Source organism: Rutilus rutilus (assembly GCF_951802725.1).
Source record: "Rutilus rutilus genome assembly, chromosome: 7".
NCBI classification, from domain to species: domain Eukaryota; kingdom Metazoa; phylum Chordata; class Actinopteri; order Cypriniformes; family Leuciscidae; genus Rutilus; species Rutilus rutilus.
Genome location: NC_140221.1, coordinates 39,887,183 through 39,900,935, shown reverse-complemented (window position 1 = coordinate 39,900,935; position 13,753 = coordinate 39,887,183). Strand labels below are relative to the sequence as shown.

Below are 13,753 nucleotides of genomic sequence, written 5' to 3'. Positions count from 1 at the left end.
CACGAGCTGAGACCTGACGTGAGATTTGATCGTAGCCATCACCCAGTTTTCTGTCATACGTTCGTTTTATAAATGAGAAATTAAGCCATCCAGTTGTTATTGGTGACATGTTTGATGCTTAAGTCTGTGTGAACCAGAACTTGTCACGGACCTTATTTCAGTTTTATGACGTATTTCCAAATCTCAATTTCTCATTTCTAGCTCTCAACAACCTGTCTGTTGCAGGGGAGTAGTTAACAATGTTTTTGCCCAAGTAGGCAACTGACGCATCAGAGAAGGAACGCCATACCAGAATGTAAGAAATCTTCACATTTTGAGTAAGATTATTAAAAGACAACTTGTACGGATAAAAGGTTTACTACAAGACCTTTGTGCTAACATCAGACAGGGTCAAATTGGGTTTTATGTTGACCTCAAGGTTTTTTTTTAGGGAATCAGCAATATGCCTGTTGCCTACGACTTCTGATGGTTATTGGTAACATGTTTGTGGACTTAACAGCTCAGACACACTAAGCCAAGATCAAGAACTAGTGGCAACAAGCAAATGTATTGTCACTTTTCGTTGCCTGGGTCTGGGTCAAGACACATGAACGCAAGACTACAGCCAATAATCATGCACATTCAATACATGAATGAGAGAAACTGTCCACACCAGCAGTTGATATTAGTCTGTATTTGTCAGTCAAAGTAACTAGAACTTGTACGGTTGTACCGCGGATTTACAAACCAAAAGCAAGCAGTTCTTGATTGATGTTGATCACTTAATCTTCACTTTCCTCATTTCCAGACAGCATGACATTTATGGAAATATTGCATTGGAATGCTCAGAAGTAGAAGAACCCTTCTGTGTGTGCCCTCTTGACTTCGTTGTTTTCTTGCTCATTCAGAGCTCTGTGATCATCTCTCACCAACGGCTCTGATGCTGATTCAACATGCTCAATTGGCTGAAACGCTTTTCTTGTTATTATTGGCAACATGCTTTTTGCAGAAGCTCATTCGGGTAACTGCATTTAAAGGGGCATGCTGCTCTTCTCCGCTGCTTGAAACAGAAGAGCACCCCTTCGCTGCTGTTCTTCTCCTGTAAGAGGCATGCTGCCCCCAGTCACTGCTATTTCAGAAGGACATGCTGCTTCTTTCCAAAATCTCCTATTGTTGTCTGTCTTTTTCCAGTATCAGGGCATGAATTGCATCAATATCTGGGTATTGGGGCGGGTGGGGTCGGGGAAATCTTGGCACTCAGTTTTTTCGCTTTTAGTTTGTGGTTGGGGGATGTCGGCATATAGTTTTGTTTTGGGAGGTTATCACTGTGCTCCCTGCTCTTATCCATGCTAGGCTGCATAGAGGGGCAGGGAGTTATTGCACAGAACAGAACCACACCGCCAATCCAAACTGTATGCTACTTGTCAGTCATCTTTGACTCTCGTGGTCCTGACAGAAATTCAAGCTCGCATCAGCTGACTTTCAGCCGATCCACGTCTGCCTATAGGAATACTATGCATATCACAGCATCCATATTAAGGTCCATTCAGTATTTAAGCAGTTTTATTGTGTTGCTCAGGACTTGGCCTTCTGATATTCCTCTTCAAATCAGTAATTTATCATGATTTGTTGTTACATTAAATTATTGTCATAAAGAACATTAAAAATATCTGTAATACATTTATGTTGGTTCTTTTCTGTTCTGTTTACTCTTATAGGGTTATTGCTGCGCTCCCTGCTCTTATGGAGTTCTTGCCCAGAACAGAACCTTTGATGATAGTGGTTCTGACAGAACTGTGTTTAGTCCATTGTTCTGACCCTTCAACCACACTTATTGTGATTACATCACCAAGGGACATGTTACTGGATCATCAATATCGTTGTTCTTGGAACAACATTTATATCAACCAATAATATCTAAAGTCAATTTTTATTCATTCAAAATCACAGACCTTTTCTTCTCCACATGTGATCACACTCAGACTCATGAACATCTTTAATGTTTGGGTCATTCAACTGCCCTCACACCAACATGTTTTCACTGTTTCACCATCTTTAATCCTCTCCTGATTATACCCAGCAGAGCGGTGTATTTTCCAATCACGTACTGGCTCATTGGAGGGCCGTGTAGGGCTGTGGTGCCGGAAGGTTGACATTAATAATGTGATTGTGCTTTGCCCTCTCTTATCCAGAGGTGGCAGAGGGCAGGCCTCCTCCTGCTGCTGAGAGAGAGAGGCAATCAGCATTTAATCTGCAAGACTGATTAACTTCTCATTACAATCAGACACACAGACACAAATTCATGTACAAATGTACGGGGCCGCACGCAGACATATGCATGCAACATACACTCTCACACTCCAGAGGTGGATCTGTAATTATGCCATGGAGATCAAGTCAGGCCTACTTACCCAGCTCTTGCAATCAGTTTTATTTATGTATTTATTTTCAAACTGTTTGTAAGGAATAGGGCAATGACGAGAAAAGAATGGCTCAAGTGTCATGTCACGGTCTTTGCTGAATCACCTGGGTCTCTCTCTGCTCAAGTGCAATTTCAATCAGACATATTTTGATTGTGAATAGAGTAAAGAGCATTAAGTGGCAGTTTTAGTGTTAGAAAAATGAAAACTGCTAAGACTAAAGTTACTGATAGACTTAACGGGATTGGCTACAAGGTACTTTGTGACGTCAGAAACAAAGACAACATTAAGAACTTTATTTTCACCACAGGGGGTCTTTAACTTTATTGTAAACAGTATGTTGTATAGCTAACACAAACCAAATTGCTCAATTTTCATGTCAACCAATTATTAAATTTGCAATCAGTGAATCATCAAACAACATGAAAAATATATTTGTACAGTTTTTAGTTTTCTCCAGTTTAAATATCAGATCATGAAGAATACATATAAAACTCAATTGCTCTCCTCCACTGACAGAAAGACGAGCACATTGTTTTGAGTTTCCAAACCATGTTCCTTACAACCTTGGGATACGCACAAATAATTTCAGAAATGTCAGTTCAACTGAGGCGTGTAAATAAAGGCTTCTCTGTTGACACCTCATTTGAATGCTGAGCAGATGACCTCTGCATTTATGAAGGTCTAAAGGAGAAACATGAAAATGCTCAATGTTTCTCAGCAGAGAACCAAATCCAGTCCCGTTCTTCAAACATGACTGCACTTACAAGCTGAAAAACAAAATGATGGGCATTTTTATGCCTTCAGAAAAAAATATTTTAGTTTCATTATTGAGATCTTATATTTAAGATAATTACATAACTGACCAATCTTTACCAATGGGTAACAAAAAAAAGATAATGTTATTGTCTAGATTTAACAACCTGTTGACTGTGAAATATTTGAAGCTAAAGAGTTTTTGATATTCTGTTCTTCCAGATTGGAGACAGCAGTTAGCCTTGCACCCAAAGATGAAGAGGAGAAAGTGAAAACGAAAGACACGGTCACAAAAAAACATGAGAAAAATGGACACACAAAACGCAGAGGACGTAAACGCCACAGCCACCGCCGAGCTCGCAGGTCTGTATCTTCTAAAGCTCTTCCTCATACACACATCTTCCATCAAAGACATTTCAGTGCTTAGGAGCAAACACTTCAGTGTGTATGTGCTAGAAAATAAACTATTTGTATACTCTCTGAAAGTAAAATAGCTGATTTAAACCAACTTTGAAGTGGTTGAAAACAGCATGTGCTGTTGAAAACGTTGTACAATTTAACCATAGAACCTATAAAGCTATTCAAATGTGAATTTTATTTTGACCCCAAAGAAGATCAAACACATGTAAATATGAAGCACTGAATCCACTTCTAAGCTTCTTCCTCACTCTGTAAGAATGAATTAGAAACCCCAAACTTTAAGGCAGGCACAAACACTCTTATCTCCTTGCCACAGTGTAAACATTCAGGTGTTGCTGGAATTTTTCACACGGGTGTCTTTTATGGGGTCCTCTATGGAAGCAAAATAATGCCAAATGTTTTTGAAACAAAAAAGCCTGTTGAATTGCACTACTTGAAAAAAAATAGACATTGCATTAACCCTGCTTGCATTTTAATGCATTGTATTTTTAGGGCTTGCATTTTTATGGGCTGAAATTCAACATGGTTGAATATTTAAGCTGTGAATATTTCAATTAAAAACATTTCAAACACATTTTTATTATTAAAAATTCAATAATCCATATTCACCGTTCATATTTCACTTCCAAAATATTCAAACTGTTTAAAAATACAACCTATAATATTCAACAGGCATTTTTCGGTCCATTTTATTTCGCTTTTCAAATTCGCTTCCACAAATTCAGTGGTTCAAATTCGACAGTAAATTCAACATTGACATCTAGGAACTGCAGGAAAAGCAGTAAATTGCCGAGCATCTGCTGTTAGTCAACCCCACCAACAGGAGGTGCAAAAGCGCGTGTTGTAAACGAAGACCAGCAACAGTTAGAGCAAGCCATTCATTCATAAAATGAAAATGATTATCTGTGTCAGTATTTGCGGAAAAGATGATAAAGGCACAAAAGCTGTCTTTATGTTTCATTCAATAACTTCATTGTTAGTTTCCCTGTGTAGCCTACATCATCAGCTTTCTCTACCATGAACGGGATTATAATCGGTATACAATATATATATATTGTATTGCATTAGCTTAAACTGGGAAGAGTCATAGCACTTGCATATTGTTGTCCTCCTATTGTTAGTTTAACTGTAAATTGCTTTGGATAAAAGCGTCTGCTAAATGACTAAATGTAGCCTAATAAATGTCAAATTGGCTTGACATTGGACATTCGCACATTTAGGGACTGTCTCTAAAGTTGCATGCAACATTGGCATACACGTTTCTAACTTCAATAGCAAACTTTAATTTATTTGAATAAATATCAAAAATCCAAAGGGTGCGCAGTATGCCTGACACTAAATGAACACTTTACAGTTGGTTTTATGACTGTAAGTCGTTCTATTCAAATGCTATTGAAGTTAGAAACGTGTATACCAAAGTCGTATACACTTTAGAAACGGTCCCTAAATGTGCGAATGTCCAACGTCAAGCCAACTTTATGCCAGTCTATCACTGGGAAACGCTCAGCATTAAGCTTTGCGCGTTATTCTGAGTCCATCTGCTTGCCTGCGAGTTTGGTCTTTTATATCACTGTAATTAGTCCATTAAGCTACATTAAGCGTTTTGTATGTCCAGCAGGGAAATCCTGAAGTATTGAGGGAAACCCTAATAGCCTGCATGCAGCACATCGCCACAATATAAAGTTAAGGCAACTAAACAACCAAGAGAAATATATGTCAACCTCAAAAATGTAACATTGGATCTGTACATCCGCATTGGGGAATAACATTATAATCTTGTTCACGGTAGAGAAAGATGCATGTAGGCTACACAGGAAAAGTAACCGTAAAGACACTGAATTTAACACAACCGCCATCATAATAATCACAAATACACTTACATTGCTGTAAATGAGTTTTATGAATGAATGGCTTGCTCTAACTGTTGCTAGTCTTCGTTTACAACACGCGCTTTTGCACCTCCTGTTGGTGGGGTTGACTAACAGCAGATGCTCGGTAATCTACTGCTTTTCCTGCAGTTCCTGGATGTCAATGTTGAATTTACTGTCGAATTTGAACCACTGAATTTGTGGAAGCGAATTTGCAAAGCGAAATAAAATGGACCGAAAAATGCCTGTTGAATATTATAGGTTGTATTTTTAAACAGTTTGAATATTTTGGAAGTGAAATATGAAAGGTGAATATGGATTATTGAATTTTTAATAATGAAAATGTGTTTGAAATGTTTTTAATTGAAATATTCACAGCTTAAATATTCAACCATGTTGAATTTCAGCCCATAAAAATGCAAGCCCTAAAAATACAATGCATTAAAATGCAAGCATGGTTAATGCAATGTCTATTTTTTTCAAGTAGTGCAATTCAACAGGCTTTTTTTGTTTCAAAAACATTTGCCATTATTTTGCTTCCATAGTCCTCTTACTTCCCATCCACAATTCAAACTCCACCTGGTGAAAGGAATTGATTCAGCATTGGATTCTCAACGGCATAATTCCACTGATACCTTCAAAGTGTGCGTGATAACACAGGCCAAAAGCAGTGCATCATTATGTAAAAGAGGAAGGACGGCAGATCAAGTGTTATCTTAAACATGCTAATCTCTAGTTGAGTTCATGCTCAGTTCTCTGCCAGAAAACAGCAGATGCAAATGCATTTTTTCAACTGAGATTTTATAATCAAGCACACAACTGCAGCTAAGCAATTCAAAATCAAATAATGTTTAAGTCAGATCAAGCTAAACCACCAAAATCCACAAACAGCTTTCCTTCATCTGTACAACTGAAGAATCCTAATTTTAATCCAAATAAAAGAAACATCTCAAATGTGAATAGTCTTATTGTATAGTGTCAAATTCAGTCTCAATAATGTGACATTTAAATAAACATTCTGTCCTTTTTGGAAAATCCTTCTATTTAAAGTATTTTTATTAGTCTTGACAGATCTTTTACTCTGTAAGTTTGACATCCTTTGGAGTGTGTTAGTAGTCAAAAGCCTTATGTGGGATCTTTTGCTTGCACCATTTTCTTTTTATAATTTTTGTAACAAGCTTAAGCCTCTCAATTTTAATTTTGGGAAACATGTTGCATTCTTTTCCCCAAAGCTGAAAGGTACAGTGCTGGCCATGTAAACAGTGCTGAAGCTCTCAGTGAAATGTCAGTTATAAATGCTGACAGCCTTTTAACTCTCTAACCTTGTCTATTCTCCTGAGTGTGTCAGTGCTCAGTCTAACTCACAAGACGACCCTCTTCTGACAGCTGAAGTGATGGTGGCCATTAGGGGTATGTTCGTTACCTGTGCGCCTTCAAGGTCAACTGAAACTGACAGAAAGACTTTAAAAGCTGGAGAGCAAACCCACAAGCTAAATAAAAGGAATAACTGGGCACATCTGACACGTGAAATTGGTCGATGGATCAGAATGTGTTGCCTCAAGAGTTCTGTATTGCTTCTAACAAGAGTTTGATTTCAGAGCTGATTGGAACTAGGGCTGTCATGATATCAGATTTTCACTACACAAATGTCATGAACAAAGATAACGATAATACACAATATTTATAGAAATGTTGGGAAAAGTAATGCTAATATCAAATTCAGTTTATTTGATGTTTTATCTCTTTTTTTTTTCCACCAATGAGTCACACTTACTTCAGGTGTAGATAGAGTGTCTCACTTTCATCTGTCATCTCCTCTGACATGATTTTGTGCAATACCGCCACTTGCAATGTTGAAGTGTCACTGGCATTGGAATATTTTGACATTATGTGTATTATTTACACAATATCAATATTTCATTTTTTTTTTTTTAAGTATCACAGCTTTTGTCAATATTGCAACACGCATATTTGGGACTGATCGGAGCTGAACCGTAAGCTGACAGAAGTCCTTAGAGGAGCATTTTTCTCAGCAAATTTTTTTAAGGATAGTTTATCAAATCTTTATTCAAATCAAACTCAATTCGGACACTTATCAAAGCTTATAAGTCTTCTTTGTATTGTGAAATTTGATTATCACCAAAGCTCAAGAAGTGTGTATCACACAATAGTGAAGCACCTTTATTCATCGAAAGGCTAATGCATAGACCAGAAATGCAGGTCAGCAGTGAAAACATTTTTTCATAATCCACCAGGGTTATTGTAGTAAACTAAAAACCAAAAACATTTTTGTTACTTAAAATAAAATAAATGTTAACTGAAAAAAAATATATATATAACAATCTTAAACTTCAGCTAGTTGCCAAAGTAACATTTCTCATTTTCATTTAGGGTGCTTTCGCACGTTTGGTTCACACACAGATTCAATTGACGTCAGAGTTCGGTTCATTTGGATGATGTGATTGTGAACACTGTTTTCCGAACTTGGGTGCGCACCCGTTCATGTGAACTCTAGTACGTTTCGCTGATATGAACACAATTGACTAAATTGCGGAAGTGAACCGCTATTGATGGCCTATGATTTGATAAAACTGTGTTTGTGTGTGTTTTCACTCACTTTCCTGTCAAGCGTGACTGACGAACTGTGAGCAGAGAGAATGTACATCCTGTTTCTGCTGGATTCCCGTGTTCTTTAGAACATTTGCAGTACATGTGACAGATAGACGCAAGTGCTGTTATGTGCTGACACTTTGAAAACAAAACCAAAGGTTCAAAAACCACAATATAAAAGTGAGGTATGCATTTTGCCACCTTCTCCTTCATAGTATTACCAAGCAATAGGGGTAAACAGCGGTTCGGACCCAAATAATATAATGTATAATCCGGCAGGGGGAGGGGGGAGCAATCTAACTCTGGTTCGGACCAGGCAATCGAACCAAGTGTGAAAGAACCCTTAGTTTAACTTGATGTATAGGCCTACTAAAATAACTAAAACTGAAATAAAAAATGATTAGAACTATATATATATATATATATATATATATATATATATATATTATAAATAAATGAAAGAAATGACAAACAACAAAACAAAATTACTAAAACTTATTTAAAACTTACTAAAACTTAATTTACTAAAAAAAAAAAATAATATATATATATATATATATATATATAATAGTATCTTAATGATAGGCCTACTAAAATAACACTATGTAATATAAAATCCATTTATACTGATATGCACATATTTGGTATATTTGGTAAATTTTTTAGATTAAAAAAGGAATGAAAAATTATTACAATCAAATATAAATGGTTTGACAGCCCTAATTGTGACTTGTCATTGCTTGTGATTGCTTATCATAATTGCTTCACTGTATTTAGTTTAAAACTGCTCCAACCAAATCTCATTTACTCTACCAAAAAAGGCAGGAACAAGATTAACTGTAAAAATCTTGGACTATTGTAGTGTCTGTGTGTAATGTACACCGAGGGTGTAATGTGAGACAAAGGTTCTTAATTAAGCAGAAATGGCACTTGCTTTTCTGCTAATCAGCTTCTAATGCGTTTCAGACTTGCTAATGCAGCAATGGCTGGATGAACTGCATTACTATATCAGGCCAAACAGCCTTTTCCACCCTCAGAGATGGAGTAAGCGGCCTTCTTCCCCGCGAGCACATCTGCACGGCCTGCCTGGCTCACCGTCTGTTTTGATCCATCTAAATGGCTTCCTCTCAGTGCTCATATTGAATCACTGACTGGCTGGGCAAAGCCAAAGCTACAACAGTCTGTAATTCATCGACTGTCACGGACAGCACTCCCCTGTGTCTATGAAATATTATTATCCTGCTGTAGCGATGTGCCGCAAGAAGCAAATCTCATTGCCGCTGCCATCGTGCCTTTAACCTGCACCAGTCATGTGTATTTGTCACGAATATCCTGTATACCTTCTCCCACGCTTCATATTTTTATTGCTGTCTGTCAGATGCATGTCATTATGACAGTCTGCGATGTGTATGTGTAAATTATGAAGTGCTATTTACTGTACGCATATCTTTATGAAGGCAAGAACATCTACATTTTCAGTGTTTTATCCCTCCTACCTCCATTGTGCTAATTCTTGTGAGGCAAGCTCCTTCGGTCACAGAGCACTTTAAGCTTAATATAGCAAGCTAAAACGAGTCTCTTTGATATAAATAGGGTGAGTATCAGAAAATCTGCCTTTGAAAATATTATAGAGGTCAGCTGTTCCATTACATGAGCCTTATCAGTGTCTGAATGGAACAGATTGGGGAGTTTGAAGCATCTAATGGATTTTTTGGGGGGTTCAAAGGATTAAAAGTGATGGAAGGACATTACTTTATGTGGCTAAATAAGATAGGCACAGGGGAATAGTGTTGCTCAGTCTTTGTATTTGATAAATCCTTTACGTTCAGGGGGTCAGAAATGTAACCTTTGCAATTAGCCCGGAAAATGTCGTAACTCGATCAGCTCGCCTCTTCCCTTCTGGTTGAATCAAGAATATTAGTGATTAGGGTAAAACGCTTCACGCCCACTTTTGATTGGACCCTTTCTGTTGTCTTGATGGAATGAGAGTGGTGTGTCATTGCTATAATCACAATTATAACAGCTGTGCCCTGTGCTTTTGTAAACACATTGAAAATGTGTGATATAAATGTCTGTTGTCTGTGGATAGTCTCCCTGTTGATGATTGCATTTGAATTGCCTGAGGAAGACTCTCAGTAGTGGATACACTGTGATATCTCTCTGTTAAGCTTAAAATCCTTCCTTGCACTCCCCTCAATGTTATTGCCTTTAAAAGACGCTTCTGAGGTGACACTGCAGTGCTTTTAAAACGGCACACATGTCCCACTCAGTCAGGACACGCCATCCATTCTCTCTGATCTTCTGCTTTGTTGTTGCTGAAGTGTTGCCACTAAAAGTAAATTGATTTTAAAAGCTGCCTGTCATCTATCTGTCCGAGCATGCTGCTTTCCCTCTCTCTCCTTATTGCTGTCTCTTATATCCTTCCTCTTTAACCTCTTTTTTTCTTGAGATGAGATGTTTTGGGTTACACATTGCCAACCTACAGTAAGCTCACTGAAAAAAAAAAAAAACTTGCCTCTACTCACATTTTTGTAAAACTCCAAGTTTCGAGCTGAAATGAATACTAGTGGCAGAAAACTTTTATTCCTTTTCACACAAATTATGATTACAGGGGCAGATTATCAAGCAATAAAGACTTATTTCCACACAATTCCTTTCACAATGCTGTGTTGACCTCAAAACACTTTTATCATAGTTCATGATTTGTAAAGTACTTTATTTTGACGTTTGCATCACATGATCAACTCCATATGTATAGCTTTTCTGATGTATTAAACTTGCTCGGTCACTCAGCTGGTACAGAATTGCTCTTATGATGCAGAGCACTCGGTTACGAGTCCTGTGAAGCAAGAGTCATGATAAAATACCTGAGAAACTTGTAGAAGCAAGCTAAAATGGCATGGTCGCCTCAGCAAGTGTGAGTTAACACATTTGCTGAGGTGACCATGCCATTTTAGCTTGCTAAAACACACATACTTGTTAACACTGTTGGTAAGGTTTAGGGTAGGATTAAATGTAGGTGGTACGTTATTTTTAAACATGATAGAGCATCAACCTTTTAGCTCCACTAGCCAGACATTTCGTTTCTGAACTGACTTTGAAAATGAAAAACTTTTTACTATGTTCTCTCTTTACTTTGCTTTTCCAGTGTGTCTCTTGATGCCGAACTTTCTCCTCGGCCAGTGCCTAAAACGAAAAAAAAGAAGAAGAAGTCACAGAGGAAGAGGAGGAGACACAGGTCAGCCCACAAAACAAATGGTCACATGTGATAATTACCTTCTCTTCTGACCAGTCTACAGCACTGGGAAAGACATAGAAAGATTTCATGCTGCATTTAATGGTGTCTGCTGTCAATATCCAACAACAGCGTTTAACTTTCACAAGTAGGCTTAAAGAACAATAGTGTGTTAGTGTCGTAAAGAAGAGCCATTCAACAGAAGAAATGTTCTAAGCTTGTTAAGCTTAAAGCAAATGCATTTACATTTTTTATTTTTTATTTTAGATGTTGTGTTTTCTTGCCATTTGCATTTTCTGTGCCTGTTAATTAGGAAACACACTCACTAAATTCCATTCCGTTTAAAAGTTTTTTCTATCTTCAAAACATATATCTACAGTCCTTATCATTTACTTATTTTTCTAAAAAGTTTGAGGTCAGACATTTTTCACCAAGGCTGCATTTACTGTATTTGATCAAAAATACAGTAAAACATTAATATTAAGAAATATTATGACAATTTAAAATAACTGCTTTCTATTTCAATATGTTTTCAAATGTTATTTATTCCTTTGAAGCTGATTACTTCAGTGTCACATGGTCCTTCAAAAATTATTCTAATATGCTGATTTGGTGCTCAAGAAACACTAATTATTGTTATCAATGTTGAAAACATTTGTGCTGCTTAATATTTTTGTGAAAACTGTAATGCATGTTTTTCTTTAGGATTCTTTGATGAATAGAAAGTTCAAAAGAACTGCATTTATTTGAAATGAAAATCTTCTGTAATAATGCCAACGACATAATAATGTATTTACTGTCACTTCTGATCAATTCATTGTGCCTTTACTGAATAAAAAATAATCTAAGATAAGGGTTTTAATAACTTTACAAATAGGAAGAGGCATAAAAGGACTTCAACTAAAATAATTCAAATTAATATGGAGCACAGATGGAATAATAACAATAAAAAAAACGTATCCAGATTTCTTGTGCATCATGTTCTAAATTATTTGAAAGCATTTGAAAGTCTTTGGAACACATTCCAAGATTTTCGTAAATGTAGAAATATTCCTTTAAAACAAAATGTTGTACGTGTTTTAACTACATATGGCTTTATTTGATCTCCCAGATCTCCCTCCTGCAGTCCATCACCTGTGAGGAAGAAGAAAAAGAAGAGCTCAAAGAAAAGGAAGCGACATAGGTAGTGATTGATTTTCACATCAGGTCATGTTTAGAGGTTTGCTTTGAGTGTACGCTTTTCTGATGTGGTGTGGTTGTTTTGTCACGACTGCTTTTAAAGTCATCTCCTCTCTGCCTCTAGGTCTGCCTCAAGGAAGGGAAGGCACAGGTACATTTATTTATTTAACATTTTGCATTAAAGGGCACAGTGCTTTTTTACACAGTACACATAATACCTGTTTATTATTGTTAAGTGCTTTTATGTAGTTTATGGCTCCCAGAAGACGATTTTATTGCTCAGAGGTTCCTCTCTTATAGACCAGGAGATTGAATGGAGAGCTCAGTTATAAATCGTTTAAGTATCCACTTTGTCTCAGATGTTTCTCCTAAAATTCCTTAGGAGAGAAAAAAAGGTACAATTATTGTACCTCCATTTGCTCTCCGTTTAATCACATTGTTGTCTAGCAGAAACAGCAAGGGCATTTCACGTGTGAATTTTCTTTCCTATGGGACCTTTTAATTTAAACCCGATCAATCATTTTTCTGCTATTTTTACAGTCGATCGAGTCCCAGACGTAAAAGAAAGGAGGAGAAAAAACATAAAAAGAGGTTGGTGATTTCATGTGCCTTAATTATTTAAAACCCACCAGCTTACACTTCAGTTGAAAGTATTCAAGCACTGACAGTTTATTGAGTTATATTCAAGTTCCCTCTGTGGTTTATCCTTTAGTGTCAAAGGCTTAACGTATTCTACACTGTAAAGCACCTGCATGACCCTTCATGCACAAGAGTCATATTTTCTAGATTAGATTACAGTGTATTGACAGCCGCTCTGTAGTGCACCTCAGCTCCTCTCAGAGAGTGCTGTTATTGGCTGCTTTTGTCGTGTGCTCTCTCGAATTGAAGGAGAGCTGGTGCAGTCTGAGAGCAGCTCCTCACTGAAGCAGGCGAGCAGCCAGAGAGACAGAAACATGAACCGATTTCACGCCGCTAGCCTGCTACACACACAGCCAGGGAAGAAGTGCCTCGCTGGGCTTCTGATCCTCAAAACCTTCAGGTTTTGTGAGTGGGTTAAATCAATGGTTCCCTAGTGGTTTTGCTTCATGACCCAAGATTATGGGTCGATAATTTTGTTAAAAACAAAAATAGTTTTTAAATAAAAAGTTGTACTTTTTCAATATGTTACTGGTCTTTTGTGCATAATTGTGTGCACTTACATTAAAAAGTTTGGGGTTGGTACATTTCTTTTAAATGTTTTTGAACGAATTCTTTTATGCTCACCAAGGCTGTCTTTTTATCAAAAA

At 37.1% G+C, this 13,753-nt stretch overlaps 1 protein-coding gene and 1 long non-coding RNA gene across 2 annotated transcripts in view; both read left to right on the top strand.

Annotated features, from left to right (window-relative positions):
- The window catches only part of LOC311293219, a 267,232-nt gene that overhangs the window by 65,045 nt on the left and 188,434 nt on the right, over window positions 1-13,753 (top strand). The window lies entirely within an intron of this gene.
- srrm4 (serine/arginine repetitive matrix 4) overlaps window positions 1-13,753 on the top strand; it is a 51,766-nt gene that overhangs the window by 27,491 nt on the left and 10,522 nt on the right. The window contains exons 2-6 of the mRNA XM_084414546.1: window positions 3,378-3,518; window positions 11,202-11,291; window positions 12,400-12,471; window positions 12,592-12,618; window positions 13,008-13,058. Coding sequence (XP_084270672.1) covers window positions 3,378-3,518; window positions 11,202-11,291; window positions 12,400-12,471; window positions 12,592-12,618; window positions 13,008-13,058 — 381 coding nt within the window. The remainder of the gene's footprint in view (window positions 1-3,377; window positions 3,519-11,201; window positions 11,292-12,399; window positions 12,472-12,591; window positions 12,619-13,007; window positions 13,059-13,753) is intronic.